We start from the raw sequence: 19,348 nt of genomic DNA, 5'->3' as shown, positions 1-19,348 counted from the left end.
AATGTAATTTTGACATTGGCTAACAGTTTCAAACCTGCAATAATCAAGTTGGCCAGCCATGAAACATCTCTCCAGATTTTCATTTAGGGAGTTATTTAATGGATGGCTGAACCGATATCACGCATTTTACACCATCATCCAAAGTCAAAATGACCCTGCATGTGTTTAAAGCTCTTCATTTTGTCACCTTGCCTCAACTCTATAATTTCACTTGGCATAACAATCATTCTTCCACAAACTATAAATTCCTCTGATTCCAGTCGCCTTATGCACCCTTCATTGTTCTCATTTTACCCGCTGTCAGTAGCTACATCCCTGGTTGTCCAAAAGAACCACACTCTAGATCCTCTTTCTTTAAGCACCCCTTCTCTCTATATCCCTCTCCTTCTTTAAGGCTCGCCACAGAAAGGCATCCGTGTGGCTAAAACTTTGGGCATCACTCTTAATATCTTCCCCATGGCTCAGTAGCAGCTTTTCTTATATCTCTGTGGAGAAACTGTCAACTTTATTCAGCAAAAATGGTGTTAAATAAACACTGCTGTTGTTGCCAAGATCATCCCACAATCTACACCACTGACAGGACAAGGGAAGCAAAATGTATTAGAACACCATCAACTCTAAGATTATACCCTGACTGCCAAAGTCATTCAACATTCCAATTTTAATATAGATCACCTTGCTGGGTCAAAATCGTGGAATTTCCTTCCTGATAGAAATATGGGAGCATCTTTGCTACATGGATTGCTGCTGCTAAAGAAAAATTCCAACTACACAGATATTACAACGGCTGCTGCTTGTAACTACTCCTGCTAGGAGATCTGTAGGTGGGGCATGCCATGCTCAAAAGTCTTACACCATTCTCACATATCCATTGCAATGTATCTGCTACCACTCAGACATCTGTCATCAAATTACACCTAGGTTGGCCCCATTTCCTGATGCTCTCAAGAAGATATCTCTGGGTTTTTTTTAACCTTCGATCAAATGTGTTCCCAAGGGTGGGCACAATGCAATGTAAAATAAAGTGGATCAGGAGCAAAGGAGCAGTTTTAAAAAGCAGTGCAAGGATGAGAATTAAGGAGGCATCAAGTTTAGTGACCAACAAAGCATGATTACTTAAGATGGAGAGCACCTGTTCCACACTAAAGAAAGAAGGATTCTTACTGACCAACTAACAAGGTTAAATTATGTAAAATGACTATTTTATCAATGAAAAATGAATTGTTACATTGTTGATATTAACTATGGTAGGAAACTTACTCAAAAGATTATAAGCTTAAAACAATTATTTGCAGTCAACCAACCATCACACATGGTTTTCCGCAGGAGTGTTTGCAAAGGCCAGAATAAGATTACGTTCAAAACTAAAACAAAACATATCCTTCATGTAAAAGGTTAAACTAATAAGCCTCCAGAACTATTTAAAATTACCACAAATAACTACTGGAGATTGCAACAAGATAAATCAATTAGAACGAAAATACATTTGACTCTAAATCCACAGCTTCAGTACAATTTGTCATTTTTGTTGCACAATAGAACGTTTGATGATCATTTTGAACAATGGCAGTTTTTACTGTAACAAACCATAGGAACAATTAATGAAATGTCACATGTATCACTTAATCTGTGATCACTTATGATCACTGGACCCTGATAAATACATCACAATTTTTCTGCTAACCATTTCTCTTTCAACCTAACCACCACAGAAACAATAAAAGGTGAAATCATGGAGTAGTTTCAATGATTTTCATACTTCTAAAACAATGGCAGGGAACCATCCAAAAAAATCACAAGCTTTGGGCGGTTCTGACTGTCTTACAGCAATAATTATCCAGAAAAGGTTAGAAGAATTACTACTCTAACTTCTGGGTAACTACTGTACCGACACATCCTGACCCCTTGACCATCAGGTTGAGTGAAGTTTTACAGTGTATGTGAGTTTGGGGCTGCTGCAAAATGTTGAAAACAAATGACAAACTGATTCAAAACAGTTCAAAAGGTTACTCCAGGTGTACGAAATTATGAGGGACATAGACAGGATAGATGGAAAGAAACTTTTCCCCTTAGCAGAGGGTCAATAGTCTGGGGGCATAGATTTGAGCTAAGAGGCAGGAGATATAGAGGGGATTTGAGGTAAACCTTTTCACCCAAAGGGTGGTGGGAATTTGGAACTTTGCCTGAAAGGGTGGTAGAGGTGGGATTCTCACAATATTTAAGAAGCATTTAGATGAGCACTTGAACTGCTATATCATACAAGATAACAGGCCAGTACTGGAAAATGGGCTTCTTTCTGTATTGTCCATCTCTATGACTCCATGACCATGCATTATGGTGAAATGGGAAATTAAATACATCACTGCTATTAATACAATATTTATCTCCTTTAAACATCCAAGCTCATAACCAAGCACTATTTTTAGTTGGAGTAAAGGTTTCTGTGGGAGAGATACAGTTACACAAAGATAGCTTTAGGCTCCCATTATTCAGCCTCTCTTCTCAGTTTCCATTTCACTATTGAAACTTATAAAGTATCTTGCTCTTTCATACAAAAGAGCATTAAACATACCTGCAACAGAATTAGGTCGTGGCATCAGGTATGGTGACACACTCTGGTGCGCGCAAGCAGTAGGACCATCAAAGGTGGCTTCTGATTTTGAAAGGCTGGTGGCAGAATCATGTGGTTCTTCCTCTGCTACAGGCAAGCAACTCTCAAGTCTTAAACCCTTTGTGATACCACGTGGTAGACAGTCCCGCATGCTGCCATTTTTGCTCAATTCGAGGCTTGAACCACTTTTTTCTTCATTTTCAGATGAGCTGGTTACTGTAGCTGAAAATAAAAGCAACCCAAGTTAAATGCATTCTAGATAAAAAGGTAAATTCACTCACATTGAAAAGTATTATCCAATGCTGCTGCAGCAAAAAATTGAAACCAGTTTCATATTGGATCACGCATAACTCCATTTCTCCAAGTTCTCTGATTAAAGACAGATTTTTGGCAATTTTTCGCCAAACCACAGCAAGATGTTGTGTTTTCTTTTAAACAGAGGGGATGAGATGGCAGGCCCCTAGTCTACATCAATCAGGACGGGGATCAAACCCTGTACTGTTGACGTTAACCTGATCTGCACAGTAACTGCTTAGCCAAATCAGCTAACTGGACCCCAGTTCAGAACAGAGGAACAGGAGTAGGCCATTCAGCCCTCCGAACCTGCTTTACCATTCAATGAAACTGTGTTTGAACTGGTTTGTGATCTGAACTCCACTTCAGCCTTGCACACATAACACATCATAGAATCCCTATAGTGCAGAAAGGATTCGGCCCATTGACCTGCACCAACAACAATCTCACTCAGGCCCAATCCCCGTAACCTCATGTATTTGCCTTACTAGTCCCCGACACTAACAAGAAACTTAGTATGGCCAATCAACCTAATCAGCACATCTTTGGCATGTGAAAGGGAACCAGAGTGCTGGGAGGAAACCCAAGCAAACACAGGGAGAATGTCCACACACTGAGGCTGGAATTGAACCCAGGATTGCTGGCACTGTGAAGCAATGGTGCTAACCACTGTGCCATCACGCCGCCCCTACAATTGACTTTGAAAATATTAAACCATCCCAGCCTCTGCTACATTCTGGGAAGAGAATTCCACATACTAACAACATTTTGACTTCAGTGGTAGGCAAGTTGATGGAGAGGATTCTTAGGGATAGGATGTACGAGCACTTAGAGCGTTGCGATCTGATTAAGGATACGCAGCATGGCTTTGTAAAGGGGAAATCTTGCTTTACGAATCTGGCAGAATTTTTTGAGGAGGTGACAAAAACAGTCGACGAAGGACGAGCTGTTGATGTCGTCTATATGGATTTTAGTAAGGCGTTTGACAAAGTCTCTCATGGTAGGTTGGTAGAAAAGATTAAGGCTCATGGGATACAAGGCCAGGTATCTAGCTGGGTGGAGAACTGGCTTGCTATGAGGAGGAGTCCTTTTCTAGCTGGAGGTCTATCACTAGTGGTGTGCCGCAGGGCTCAGTACTGGGACCTCTTTTCTTTGTAGTGTATATAAATGACTTGGAAGAGGGAGTAAGTGGTGTGATCAGCAAATTTGCTGATGACACCGAGACGGCTGGATTGGCGGGCAGTGAGGAGCAGTGTCTGGCAATACAACGGGATATTGATAGGCTGGTATATTGGGCAGACATAAGGCAAATGGAGTTTAATCTGGATAAATGTGAGGTGATGCATTTTGGCCAGAATAATGCAGGGGGGAGTTATATGATAAAGGGAAAGCCCATAAGGAGTATAGAAACGCAGCGAGACCTGGGGGTGCAAGTGCACAAGTCTTTGAAGGTGGCAGTACAAGTGGAGAAGGTTGCGAAGAAAGCATATGGTATATTAGCCTTTATAGGAAGGGGTATAGAATATAAGAGCTGGCGTCTAATGTCGCAGTTGTATAGAACGTTGGTTAGGCTGCATTTGGAGTACTGCGTCCAGTTCTGGTCACCTTACTACCGGAAGGACGTGGAGACTCTGGAGAGAGTGCAGAGGAGGTTTACCAGGACGTTGCCTGGTATGGAAGGACTGGGTTGTGAGGAAAGATTGAGCAAATTGGGGCTGTTTTCCCTTGAAAGACGGCGACTGAGGGGGATCTAATAGAGGTATATAAGATTATGAAGGGTATAGATAGGAAATAGCTTACCTCTGTTTACTCTATGTTAGAGACACACAGTACGAGGGGCCATGGGCTTAAGGTGTCGGGGGAGAGGTATAACACAGATATTAGAGGGAGGTTTTTCCACACGGGGTAGTGGGGGTATGGAATGCTCTGCCAAGTAAGGTGGTGGAGGCACGCACGCTAGATTTGTTTAAGCGTAACTTAAGACAGGCACATGAGCGGGTTGGAGAAGGGAGGATATAGGAGATTGTTACAAATAATGTTCATAAACAGTGGGACGACCCTGGTAATGGAAAAGGATATGGGATGATAATAATGTTTTTTCTCTTTTAATTCACAGGTTTTAAGTCGGTCCGCCTTGTTGTCCAACGAGGGGCATATACACGATGGGTCGTAGTTGGGGCTGCTCTTGAATGTTCGAGATTGGCCTAGTGCTTCATGTCGTTAGTGCATGCTTAAACTGGACCAGATGCTGGGCAACACGACAGCTCAGTGACTATCACTGTTTGGTGTGCAGACACATGGATTTGGGCCAGTGTCTGTGGCAGTTTGCGCATTCTCCCCGTGCTTGCGTGGGTTTTTTTCCAGGTGCTCCGGTTTCCTCCCACACCCCAAAGATGTGCTGTTAGGCTGATTGGCAGGAATAAATTGTCCCTAAATTAGTTTCCCTCAATGTGGATTGCCATAAAAACAATAGATAGGGGTCATGGGTAGAGGGGGGCCTGGTAATATTAAAATGGCAGCGCGGGCTCGTTGGGCTGAAGGGCCTGTTTTCATTCTGTGTTATTAAAAAATAATCTCTCAACTCCATCTTAAAAAGGAGTCTCTTAGTTCTAGTCTCCCCACACAGGAGGAAACACCTCATTGGCATCCATCCTATCAAGTTATCTCAGGATCTTGTAAGTTTCAATAAGATCGCCTCTCATTGTTCTAAATGCTAATGGGTATTGGCCAACCTGTTCAATTATTTCTCACAAGATAAACTCTTTATCCCAGGTATGAATTGTATACATCTCTGTGGTCAAAATCCAGATTATGATGATACCAACATTTAGTTCATTTAATTTTCCTGTAATATTTAAGTAACAGTGCTTCCCTCAACACTTAGAAGAGCATAGGAGACAACTGGAACAGAAGAAATAGGCACCCCAATGTCAATAGCGTAAAAAAGGACACGAGGGCATTTTATAGAATAAGTGAGCACCTAACAGATATTGTGGGGTGCAGTCAGCTCGATTTTGGAAGTAACAAGTCATGCCTTATGAACTGACTAGAATTCTTTGATGATGTAACTAAGTCATTGCACAAGTGGAGTCAAGTGGATGTAATTTAGCTTTTTAAAAGGCATTGTTAAAGTTCCTTATGCTGGAGGGTGAGGGAGAATGAGGTTCATTAAACAGGTAACAAGTTCTCCAGATTGACTGAGAAATTACTACAGAAGACATCGTGACAATAAATGAAAAAAATTCTACCTAGGAAAAGGTAACCAGTCCATATGGCTACTCTGTGACTTCTAAAACACGATGGTCAGATTCTGTGGTGATAACGAAGGAAGACTGTCAATGATCACTATCATTATTTCTCTGATACTGACAACTACAGGGTCAAAATTTTTAAACAGTGACAGAGGTGAGACCAGAGGTGGCAGGCCCGCAATTCCCACCAGGCTTGTTGGTGTGTCCCTGCTTCTGGGCCATTTTTAAACATGCAATTTACAGGGATGATAGCCACTTGCCCACAAACAGCAAATAATGCCCTGTGCATTCTGAAGTGATAAATAAGAACAAAAAGCTACATAAAATGAAGGATGCAATTCTAAAGGAGTACAGTAACAGATCTGGCAGGTAAACGTGCACAAATCATTGAAGATGGCAAGGCAGGCTGAGAAAAGGTTTAAAAGAGCATTTTGGATCCTAGGCGCTCTAACAAAGGATCATTCAGACTCAAAATGTTGCCTCTATTCTTTCTCCACAGATGCTATCAGGCCTGCTAAGATTTTCCAGCATTTTCTGTTTTTGTTTCGGATCCTACATTTTATAAATAGAGGCATGGTGTACAATAAGGATGTTTTGAACCACCTTTATAGAACAATGGTTCAGTCTCAATTTGAGTAGCGTCCAATTCTAGGCACACTTTAGGAAGGATGCAGGAAAGTGCAGAAGATCTACAAGAATAATTCCAGGTATGAAGGACTTCAGTCACGTGAAGAGATTAGAGACGGTTGAGAGGAAATTTGATAAAACAGTCTAGACAGAGTAGATAGGGGGAAACTGTCCCAGCGGTGGAAGGGTCAAGAAACAAGACACTGACTTAAGGTGAATGGCAAAAGAATTAAAGGTGATGTGTGGAAGAATATTTTAATGCGCAGGTAGTTAGGATCTGGAATGTAATGCCCAAGAATGTGACAGAGGCAGATTCCATTCTAGCTTTCATAAGGGATTTGGATAAGGACCTCAAGAGAAAAAAGTTGCAAGGCTACGGAGAAAGGGCTGAGGATTACTCTTGGAGAGCTGGCACAGACAACAGGGCAAATAGCTCCTTCTGTGTTGCAACAATTCTATGTTTCTAACACGCACTTAAAGATGCGATAAGGAAGCTCATTAGGAAACATTCATACATTGACTCTGGATGGAGTGGGTTCAATAGACGAAATGGCTTTTGCGTACTTTGTAATTGTACTATTGTTAATTTACATATGTTACGTAGTTTCCTAGACTATGTGCTCAAGTTTAGCAATTCAAACTTCGCTGATCAGGAAAATTGAAAAAAAAATCAGCTTTTTTGGGTAAATTTAGACCATCATAAAAGTAGCCATCAGGTCTGGGCACATACAAAATACTCAAACGTTCCAACAGAAGAAAGTAAGAGAAAAATCAAAGTAGGCATTATGGTGAAGATTGTCAAAGCAATAGTGGTGAGTGGACATACCCAGATCAGACCAGGAGCAGAGTACAAAAGTTTGAAGTAGGAATACAAGCAGTGGAGAACATTAGCCAATCAAACCAATAATAAATATATAATATCAGTCCATCTTCTTGGAGGAGTGGTGGCATTGTGGTAATGGACCACAACTTCCTTGGAATGTCAATCCAATACAACTGCCATTCCGTGCCCAATTAATTGCATTTTTTCCTTCCACTCTTTCTGGCCCAAACTTTGTACGCAGGTCAGGTGATATCCAAACAGCGCAGCTCATCCCCAAGGTCTAGCTCCATCAAACTGAAGGAGGACATGCTCCCTTTATTCATAGCACTAGCTGCCATAAACCAGACAAGTTGAAAGTCACAAAGTTTAAAGCTCCTTGACAGACTAGGAAGAAGTGTCTAAGGTATATGGATAGATTTTAGTGTGGGGAGAGGGGGGAAGCAGACCTGGGCAGGTTGAGGATAGGGAATTGGAACAGGAGGATGGGGGTGAAAATTGGGGCTATGGGGGTTCCTTAGCACAGGGTAATTGCCCAGGCAAAGTTTGCACTTCTGGGAAGTTCTAAAAGGAACATATCTTTGGGGAACCCACCAATCCAATAGTGGGGAGTTCAGAAGTTATGGCCCATTGTCACCGGACTAGTAATACAGAAGCCCAAACTAATGCTGTGCACACAATTTCAAATTTCATCATTTAAATTCAATTAAATCTTGAATTAAAAGCTATCTTAGTTCCAGTGATCATGAAACAATTGATTGTGCATCAGATACGAATATCCTTTGGAAAGGAAATTTGCCATCCTTCCCTGGCCCGAACTTGATCTAGCCCATATGTGAATTACGCCCACAGCATTGTGGTTGATGCTTAAAAATATTCTCTGCATTGACCTAGCGTCAAACTGACAGTTGCATCGAACTACTGGCAGTTCACCATTGCTTCCTCAAGGGCAATTGGGGATTGGTAATAAATATTGGCCTGGCTAGGGATGCCCACATTCTTTGAAAGAATACAAAATGTTGCTTGGTAGTACACAATGTCAGCATGGTATATCAGCACAATGTGGTTAGCACTGCTGCCTCATAGTGCCAGGGACTTGTGTTCAATTTTGACCTTGGGTGACTGTCTTTGTGGAGGTTGTAGACTGTCCCTGAGTCTGTGTTTTCCCAGGCAGACTTGCTATATTAAAATTCCTTTAGTGTCCAAAGATGTGTAGTTTAGGGGGAATTAGCCGTGCTAAATACACAGGATTACAGGGATGGGGCAAGAGTGGATCTGGATAAGATGCTCCTTTGGAGAGTCAGTGTAGATTCGATGGGCTGCATGGCTTCCTGCTACACTGTATAAGTTCTATGGTTCTAATAGGGAACATTACTGAAAAGAAGTCTGATCAAAGAATCCCTACAATGCCAAAGGTGGCCATTCAGCCCATAACAGGATGTCGCAGCTGGGCTGCAGAGGAACCTGGAGTGGGAGGGTGAGAACCCGGTCGTTGTAGTACATGTGGGTGCCGGCGACGTAGGCAAAGTGCGGACTGAGGATCTGGGGAGGGAGTATGAAAAGCTGGGAATGGAATTAAAAAGTAGAACCGACAAGGTGGTCGTCTCTGGGCTACTGCCTGAACTGAGTGCAGACGGGCGTAGGATTGACAGGATAAAGGAAGTGAATGGGTGGCTCAGGGATTGGTGTGGGAGGAATGGGTTCGAATTTATGGGGCATTGGCACCAGTATTGGGGTAGGTGGGACTTGTTCGGGCGGGATGGGGTTGGTCTGAATCGTGCTGGGACCAGAGTGTTGGCGAATCGAGTAAAGAGGACTGTAGACAGGGCTTTAATCTAATTAGGGGGGGGGAGGGTGCGAGGGTAGGTGACGCTACGAGGTCTAAAGTTAAGGATAGGGTACAGGTAAGGGAAGAGGACGAGGATGTCCCAATTGGTGGCGTTACGGCAAATAGGGTCCAGGTGAAGGCTGGGATGAAAGCGCTTTATCTGAATGCACGAAGCATTCGGAATAAAGTGGATGAGCTGGTGGCGCAGATCGACACAAAAGGATACGATCTGGTGGCCATTACAGAGACGTGGCTGCAAGGTGACAGGGACTGGGAGATGAATGTACAGGGCTATCAAGTGTTTAGGAAGGATAGGCAGGAGGAAAGAGGGGGTGGCGTAGCTCTGCTGATTAAGGATAGCATCAGGGTGGTAGCAAGGGATGATATCGGAGCCAAAGAGCAGAACGTGGAATCGTTGTGGGTGGAGATTAGGAACAGCAAAGGGAGGAAGACGCTGGTGGGTGTCGTCTATAGGCCCCCGAATAATGATCTGGAGGTGGGGCGGGCTGTTAACACGCAAATAAGTGCGGCGTGCAGGAATGGGACGGCAGTAGTTATGGGAGATTTCAATCTGCATATTGATTGGTCGACCCATGTTGGACGAGGTGGGCTCGAGGAGGAGTTCTTGGAATGCTGCCGGGATAATTTCCTTGAACAGTGTGTGTTGGAGCCGACGAGGGAGCGAGCTATCTTGGATCTGGTGCTATGTAATGAGGCGGGTAGAATTAGGGACCTTGCGGTGAAGGATCCTCTTGGAGAGAGTGATCATTGTATGGTGGAGTTTCTGGTGCAGATGGAGGAGGAGAAAGTGGGTTCCCGGACACGCGTCCTTTGTTTGAATAGAGGGGAGTATGGTAGGATGAGAGAAGAATTGGCGAATGTGGACTGGGGGAGTGCGTTGGAAGGTAGGTCTGCTGAGGAGCAGTGGAGGATCTTTAAGGAGATCTTTCTTGGTGCTCAGCAGAAATTTATTCCGATGGTTAAAAAGGACAGTAGGAAGAGAGGTAATAAGCCGTGGATAACGAAGGAGGTGAAGGAAAGTGTTAAATTAAAAGCGGAGGAATTTAGAGTAGCTAAGAGTAGTGGGCGAGAAGAGGATTGGGAAAGGTTTAAATGTCAACAAAGATTGACAAAGAAGTTGATAAAGGAGGGTAGGAGAAGCTATGAGGCTGGGCTAGCACTTAATATAAAAAAGGATAGCAAGAGTTTTTATAAATATATAAAAAGGAAGAGGCTGGCTAAGGTGAACGTTGGTCCTTTAGAGGATGAGAAAGGGGAGCTAGTGGTAGGGGATGGGGATATGGCTAAGGTCTTGAATAACTTTTTTGTTTCTGTCTTCACGGAGGAGGACGTGAATAATTTGCCGGGTGTTAGCGATGGAAAGGTGGTAGGAATGGAGGGTCTTAATGACATTACTGTTACTAGAGAGGTGGTGCTCGACAGACTGGAGGGGCTGATTGTGGACAAGTCCCCAGGACCGGATGGAATGCATCCGAGGGTTCTGAAAGAAATGGCGGAGGTGATAGTGGATGCCTTGGTGGTTATTTTCCAGACGTTGCTGGATTCCGGGGAAGTGCCGGAAGATTGGAAAACGGCTAATGTTACGCCGTTGTTTAAGAAGGGTGCCAGGCAAAAGGCGGGGAATTATAGGCCGGTTAGTTTAACGTCTGTGGTAGGTAAAATGTTAGAATCCGTCATTAAGGAGGAAATTGCGAGGCATCTTGAAGGGAATTGCTTGATAGGGCGGACGCAACACGGTTTCATTAAAGGGAAGTCGTGTCTGACAAATTTACTGGAGTTCTATGAGGATGTGTCTAGGGCAGTGGATAGAGGAGAGCCGGTGGATGTGGTCTTTCTGGATTTTCAGAAGGCGTTTGACAAGGTACCTCACAAGAGGTTATTGCAGAAGGTCAGGGGGCATGGAGTTGGGGGTAGGGTGTTAGCGTGGATAGAGGATTGGTTGTCAAATAGGAGGCAGAGAGTGGGGGTCAATGGGTGCTATTCGGATTGGTGGTTGGTGACTAGTGGGGTGCCCCAGGGGTCGGTGCTGGGGCCTCAGCTATTTACCATTTATATAGATGATCTGGAGGAGGGAACCGAGTGCAGGGTGTCGAAATTTGCTGATGACACCAAGATTGGGGGAAAGGCAAATTGTGCGGAGGGTGTGGAGAGTCTGCAGAAGGATCTAGATAGGCTGGGCGAATGGGCCAGGAAATGGCAAATGGAATTTAATGTTGGCAAGTGTGAGGTGGTCCACTTTGGTAGGAAGAATGGTAGGAAGGACTATTACTTACGTGGCGAAAAACTGCAGCAGGCGACGGTGCAGAGGGACCTCGGGGTCCTTGTGCATGAGTCGCAAAAACCCAGCTTGCAGGTGCAGCAGGTGGTCGCTCGGGGTCCTTGTGCATGAGTCGCAAAAACCCAGCTTGCAGGTGCAGCAGGTGGTCAGGAAGGCGAATGGGATGCTGGCCTTCATAGCGAGGGGGATTGAATATAAAAGTAGGGAGGTCTTGCTGCAGCTGTATAGGGCATTGGTGAGGCCGCAGCTGGAGTACTGTGTGCAGTTTTGGGCGCCGCACCTGCGCAAGGATATTTTGGCCCTGGAGGGAGTGCAGAGGAGGTTTACTAGGCTGATACCGGAGTTGAGGGGATTGAGCTATGAGGAGAGGCTGAATAAACTGGGCTTGTACTCGTTAGAGTTTAGAAGAATGAGGGGAGATCTCATTGAGACGTATAAGATGATGAATGGGATGGATAGGATAGAGGTGGAGAGACTCTTCCCGCTCAAAAAAGACAGTAGGACTAGGGGGCACAGCCTCAAGATAAAGGGGAGGCGGTTTAGAACGGAGTTGAGGAGGAACTTCTTCACTCAAAGGGTGGTGAATCTCTGGAATTCTCTGCCCGTTGAAGTGGTGGAGGCTGCCTCGCTAAATATTTTTAAGAAGCGGGTTGATGGGTTCTTGATAAGAGAGGGGATTAAGGGTTATGGGGAGAGGGTGGGAAAGTGGAACTGAGCCACAACAGATCAGCCATGATCTTATTGAATGGCGGGGCAGGCTCGAAGGGCTAGATGGCCTACTCCTGCTCCTATTTCTTATGTTCTTATGTTCTTAAAATCTGCACCAACTCAGCATCTCACCCAGGTCTACCCTGCCAGCCTATCACTAAAACTCCATGCATTTACCATGGCTAATAAATATAATCTGGACACTAAGAGCAACCATGATGAAACTTTTCATCTTGCAATACTCAGGACAAATGCATGAATGCCAAATTTTTAAATGATCACAACTCACACTACAGGAGAAAAAGGAGCAAATTGGTTGACAAAGCAATTCTCAAGACTTTGCCATGGAGAAAGCAATGGGAAACTATAGGCTCCCCAACTTCCTAGGTAATTAAAAAGGTGCAAAGCTGGAACATATTCTTTTTGTATTGAAAGAACAGGTCCCTACATTTGCATGCATGTTCCTTCTAACAAGTATAAGTCAGCCACATTATGAACTTGATTATCTTAAATTGGTTGTTCATCCAGCTGTTAGCATACTCAGGATTGTTTGGCAAGTGCTACTCAATTACAGAAGCCCAACTGCAAGCATTGGCTGCACTTGCTGAAAACTATTCTCCGAAGTTTAAAATTAGATACAGCAGATGGGGTTTCTGTTTTTTTCCAGATGAAGTCAAACGGTTCAAACAGATTACGTTACAAGACTCATCTATTAAAAGTCAAAGGTCAAATTCATGGCAAAGCTGAAATATAAAGAAATCATTGAACTCTCATTCAAAGTCAAGAGTGCTCTCTACTAAGCAAGGAGGCATGCCTAAATGCAAAATTAACCCATAAAGTAGACAAAGTTACCAGTGATAACTTACAGCAGTACATTTTGAAATTAATTTCTAAGATTGTTTATAGGTCTAGGGATGCTAAAGACCAAGTACCAAATCTCTCTATGAGCTGATGCTAAACCAATTTGCTTCTTTACACCAAGATTAATTCCTTACCCACTCGGAGTCAGGGTGAAATTGAACTGATGCAGCAGCAAGGGGGTTATCTCACCAGTCCCAATGCCAACAAAATGGTATTCAAGACTGTTTACAATTCCAAAGTCAAACAACCTTGCGTGGATTGAACTCAAAATAAATCTGTGGATGGCCTCAGTGGATGACAGCCTTGCCAAACTAGCCAAAAATACTTTATTTGCCAAACTGATGTGAATGATCAGTTTTGGCATTTGTCTCTGGAGAAAGAATCCAGATTGCTGACAACTTTTATAACAGCATTAGGTCATTACTATTTCAATAGATTGCAATTTGGAATAAGGTCCATTCCAGAGTTTTTCCAGAGAACACATCTCACAATAAAAAGCCTGGAGAAATAACATACTACACGAACGACATACATGGCTCCACAAAAGAAGAGCATGATCACAAAATCAAATCAGTTCCAAGGGTATTACAAGATACAGACCTAACACTGCATAAAAAAATGAGAGTTTGCCAAACCAAGATCAAGTTTCTTGGTCATGTGGCACCAACCACTTATGGTCTTATGGTGATACACAGTAAAAAGTCTGACAACACCAGGTTTTAGTCCAACCTATTTATTTGATAATATACTCACTAAATATACTAAGTATACTAAATATACTAAGAGTATATTATCAAATAAATAGGTTGGACTAAAACCTGGTGTTGTCAGACTTTTTACTGTGTTTACGCCAGTCCAACACCGGCATACCCACATCATGACTTATGGTGATAGTCAGCTGATGCACATAAATAAAAGTAAACACAAAAAAGGAACTGAGCTTCAAAGATTCCTTGGAATGGTCAATCAAGCGGTAAATTCCTACCAAACCTAACAAAGGTTAAATGAACCATTGAGCTGTTGAGACGGTCAACAGTGGTGCTGCAATGTGGCCAAGCAAAATACTTTCAATGGGATATAACAATTTTTAATCTCTTCTGAAATCCTGGCACGTTGCGATCAAGAATTACCAACCAAAGTAGCAGCAAATAGGGGTAGTTTTATATCAAGTACAGAGATGAAAAGCATAGACCAGTCTACTATGCCTCTAGGTCACTAACAGAAACAGAACATTGATATGCCATTATAAAAAAAGCATTAGCAACAATTTGGTAGTGGGAAAAAATTTCAAACATTATGGGATTTCATTTTGAAATCAAAACAGACTATAAGCCACCAGGCACACTTCTGAACATGAAAGAAATTGCAAAGATGCTGCCTGGAATGCAGCAGTACACAGTAAGATTGAAAAGCTATGACTCCATCATAGTGTACGTTCAAGGGAAAGATCAAATAATAATAACCACACCGTCATGAATACCATCAGAAAGAACCAAGCAATAGGATTTACACTTCATCGAGGTGGGTTTAATTCATTTCATAGAATCCCAACAGTACAAGAGGTGGCCACTCGGCCCATCAAATCTATATCAATAGGAGCAGAATTAGCCACTTGGCCCATCAAGTCTGCTCTGCCATTCAATCACGGCTGATATTTTTCTCATCCCCATTCTCCTGTCTTTTTCTTTAATCAAGAACCTATCTATCGCTGTCTTAAAGACAAATCAATTCTGAGGCAAAGAGTTCCACAGATTCAACACACTCTGGCTGAAGAAACTCCTCCTCATCTGTTTTAAAGGGTCCTCCCTTTAGCCTGAGGTTGTGCCCTTTGCTTCTAGTTTTTCCTAATTGTGGAAACACCCTCTCCACATCCACTCTACCCCGGTCTCATAGTATGCTGCAACTTTCAATAAGATCCCGTCTCATCCTTCTAAACTCTAATGAGTACAGACCCAGAGTCCTCACTCGTCCCTCATATGACAAATTCTTCATTCCACAGATCATTCTTGCGAATGTCCTTAGGTATGGGGCCCAAAACTGCTCTAGACTCCAAATGGAGTATGACCAGAGCCTTCTACAGCCCTCAGAAGTACATCCATGTTCTTGTATTGTAGCCCTCTCAACACGAATGCTAACATTGCATTTGCCTTCTTAACTGCTGACTGAACCTGCGCATTAACCTTCACAATCCCACTCAAGCCCTATTCCCATAACCCAACACATTACCCTGCTAATCTCCTGACAGTAGGGTCAATTTAGCATGGTCAATCAACCTAACCTGCACATCTTTGGACTCTTTATGGGATGTGGGCATTGCTGGCTAGGCCAGCATTTATTACCCAGCCCTAGTTGCTCTTCAGAAGTTGGTGGTGAGCTGCCTTCATGAATTGCCGCAGCCCATGAGGTTTAAGTACACCCACAGTACTGTTAGGGAGGGAGTTCCAGGATTTTGACCCAGTGACAGTGAGGGAACAGCAATTTATTTACAAGTTAGAATGGTGAATGAGGTGAACGACATCCTGGGGAACCTCCAGGTAGTAGTGTTACCAGGTATCTGTTGCTCATTCTTCTAGATGGTAGTGGTCATGGGTTTGGAATGTGCTGCCTAAGGAACGTCGGTGAGTTACTACAGTGCATCTTGTAGATGGAATACACTGCTGCCACGGTTTGTCAGTGGCAGAGGAATTGAATATGGTACACCATCAATTTCAAAATAATTGTATCCAATTAAAACAAACAATATCTGCTGTTTTCTCACATCTGGATTATACCATACAAAATAGTTTTAAGAATAATTAATACGCTTTCAAGTAACGAAGTGATAATCAAGAATTGAAGGTAGTGGCCGGAATTTTACTGCCTTGCCTGCCCCGGAATCGGGGCAGGTGAAGCTCGCAGAATGAATTCTCTGTTGGCCTCAGGCGGGATTTTACGAGCCTTGCCCAAGCAAAGTTGTAAAATCCATCCAATGTATAGGCATTACACATTTTCAAGAACACAAATCTCTTACCTATGATGCCACTATCCTTGCTTTCCAGTGTGGAGCTTAAGCTGGCAATAGTTCCACAGGGACTGGGTTTTTTTGGTGGTGGTTTGCTGATGCAGCTATTCAGGGTTGAGCATGGGCTGTCAGTGCCTGGGGATGCAGTGCTGCTCGTGAGTGTTGAAGACGGACTGATTCCCTGAACACCAGTTGAAAACTGTGAAAAACATAAAACATTTAGTTGTAGAAATCAAATATTTATAGAATAATGATTTGATAACTAATAAGTAAAGTCCAGCAGGTCAAACAGGATTAAAGGCAAAAGATGATTGAACCCGGATGGAGGGAGAGAGAGAAAGAGAGAGCAGGGTAGAATGCAAAATGAAAAAAGGGGGCAAATCATATGGGTAGGAGGGGGAGAGGGAAGAAAATTCTAATAAGAGTATGAGCGAGCACAGGAAAGTGAGATGGTGAGTAAAATTGTAATTTTAAAATGTTTCCAAGTGAATATTAAATAAAATCCAAAATCAAATAATATTGGAAGTACTAAATTGCTACCAAAAATTATGACAAATCAACTTATTTCATACAGTTCAGGTAAATCTTAACCAATAAATAACTTTGTAACTATAGATATATTAAGAGCAAAAGGATCGTAAGGGATAAAATTGGTCCTCTTGAAGGTCAGAGTGGTCGGCTACGTGTGGAACCAAAAGAAATGGGGAAGATATTAAATGAATTTTTTGCATCCATATTTACTAAGGAAACTGGCATGGAGTCTATGGAAATAAGGCAAACAAGTAGGGAGGTCATGGAACCTAAACAGATTAAAGGGGAGGAGGTGCTTGCTGTCTTGAGGCAAATCAGAGCAGATAAATCCCCCGGAGTGGACAGAGTATTCCCTCAGACCTTGAAGGAGACTAGTGTTGAAATTGCAGGGGCCCTGGCAGACATATTTAAAATGTCAGTATCCACACGTGAGATGCTGGATGATTGGAGGATAGCTCATGTTGTTCCGTTGTTTAAAAAAGGCTCAAAAAGTAATCTGGAAAGTTATAGGTGGGTAAATTTGACATCAGTAGTAGGTAAATTATTGGAAGGAGTACCAAGAGATAGGATCTACAAATATTTGGATGGACAGGGACTTATTAGGGAGAGTCAACATGGCTTTGTGCATGGTAGGTCATGTTTAACCAATCTTTTAGAGTTTTTTGAGAAGGTTACCAGGAAAGATGAAGGGAAGGCAGTGGACGTTGTCTACATGGACTTCCGTAAGGCCTGTGACAAGGTCCCACATGGGAGGTTAGTTAGGAAGGTTCAGTCGCTAGGTATACATGGAGAGGTAATAAAACAGATTAGACATTGGCTCAATGGAAGAAGCCAGAGAGAGTGGTAGTAGAGGATTGCTTCTCTGAGTGGTGTGCCACAGGGATCAGTGCTGGGTCCATTGTTGTTTGTCATCTATATCAATGATCTGGATGATAATGTGGTAAATTGGATTAGCAAATTTGCTGATGATGCAAAGATTGCAGGTATGGTGGATAGTGAGGAAGGTTTTCAAAGCTTGCAGAGGGATTTGGACCAGTTAGAAAAATGGCAAATGGAGTTTAATGCAGACAAATGTGAGGTATTGCACTTTGGAAGGACAAACCAAGGTAGAACATATAAGGTAAATGGTAGGACACTGAAGAATGCAGTAGAACAGAGGGATCTGGGAATACAAATACATAATTCCCTAAAAGTGGTGTCACAGGTAGATAGGGTCATAAAGAGTGCTTTTAGTACTTAGGCCTGTATAAATCTAAGTATTGAGTATAAGAGTTGGAATGTTATGGTGAGGCTGTATAATGATGTGGATATGCCGGCGTTGGACTGGGGTAAACACAGTAAAAAGTCTGACAACACCAGGTTTAAGTCCAACCAATTTATTCGATAGTACACTCACTAGCTTTCAGGGTTAGTCCCTGCGTCAGGTGAACGGAGAGTTCTGGCCTCAGACAGAGCATATAAAGCACAGACAGTTTACAGATTACTGATTAGAATGCGAATCTTTACACCTAACCTGCTGTTCAAGTCTTAAAGTGGCTGACAATGTGAGTGGAAGGACCACTGATCACAGGTTGAAGAGATGTGTATTGTCTCCAGACAGTACAGTAAGTGAGGTTTTGCAAACCCAGGCAACTCATGGGGGTCACAGATAGTGTGACATGAACCCAAGATCCTTGTTGAGACCGTCCTCATGTGCGCGGAACTTGGCTATCAGTCTCTGCTCAGCGACTCTGCGCTGTCATGTGTCGTGAAGGCCGCCTTGGAGAACGCTTACCCGAAGGTCAGAGGCTGAATGCCCGTGACCACTGAAGTGTTCGCCAACAGGAAGGGAACAGTCTTGCCTGGTGATTGTCAAGCGATGTTCATTCATCTGTTGTCATAGTGTCTGCATGGTCTCCCCAGTGTACCATGCTTCGGGACATCCTTTCTTGCAACGTATCAGGTAGACAAGGTTGGCCGAGTTGCAAGAGTATTTACCGTGTACCCGGCCAACGTTGCCTACCTGATACGTTGCAAGAAAGGATGTCCCGAAGCATGGTACACTGGGGAGACCATGCAGACGCTATGACAACAGATGAATGAACATCGCTCAACAATCACCAGGCAAGACTATTCCCTTCCTGTTGGCGAACACTTCAGTGGTCACGGGCATTCAGCCTCTGACCTTCGGGTAAGCGTTCTCCAAGGCGGCCTTCACGACACATGACAGCGCAGAGTCGCTGAGCAGAGACTGATAGCCAAGTTCCACACACGAGGACGGTCTCAACAAGGATCTTGGGTTCATGTCGCACTATCTGTAACCCCCATGAGTTGCCTGGGTTTGCAAAACCTCACTTCCTGTACTGTCTGGAGACAATACACATCTCTTTAACCTGTGATCAGTGCTCCTTCCACTCACGTTGTCGGCCACTTTAAGACTTGAACAGCAGGTTAGGTGCAAAGATTTGCATTCTAATCAGTAATCTGTAAACTGTCTGTGCTTCATATGCTCTGTCTGAGGTCAGAGCTCTCCATTCA

General features: G+C 43.2%; 1 protein-coding gene across 4 annotated transcripts in view; it reads right to left on the bottom strand.

Annotated features, from left to right (window-relative positions):
• Positions 1–19,348, bottom strand: part of LOC145350141 (protein TANC1-like) — a 160,624-nt gene that overhangs the window by 69,128 nt on the left and 72,148 nt on the right. For all 4 annotated transcript variants that reach the window (XM_080199118.1, XM_080199120.1, XM_080199121.1 and 1 more), the window contains exons 7-8: positions 16,310–16,499; positions 2,573–2,833 (exon numbers count right to left, since the gene is read on the bottom strand). In XM_080199118.1, the coding sequence (XP_080055244.1) occupies positions 2,573–2,833; positions 16,310–16,499 (451 nt within the window). The remainder of the gene's footprint in view (positions 1–2,572; positions 2,834–16,309; positions 16,500–19,348) is intronic.

The sequence above is a fragment of the Carcharhinus amblyrhynchos genome, chromosome 11, assembly GCF_965287045.1.
Source record: "Carcharhinus amblyrhynchos chromosome 11, sCarAmb.v2.hapA, whole genome shotgun sequence".
Classification (NCBI taxonomy): Eukaryota; Metazoa; Chordata; class Chondrichthyes; order Carcharhiniformes; family Carcharhinidae; genus Carcharhinus; species Carcharhinus amblyrhynchos.
Note: the sequence above shows the minus strand (reverse complement) of the source record. Positions and strands in the feature narration are given on the sequence as shown.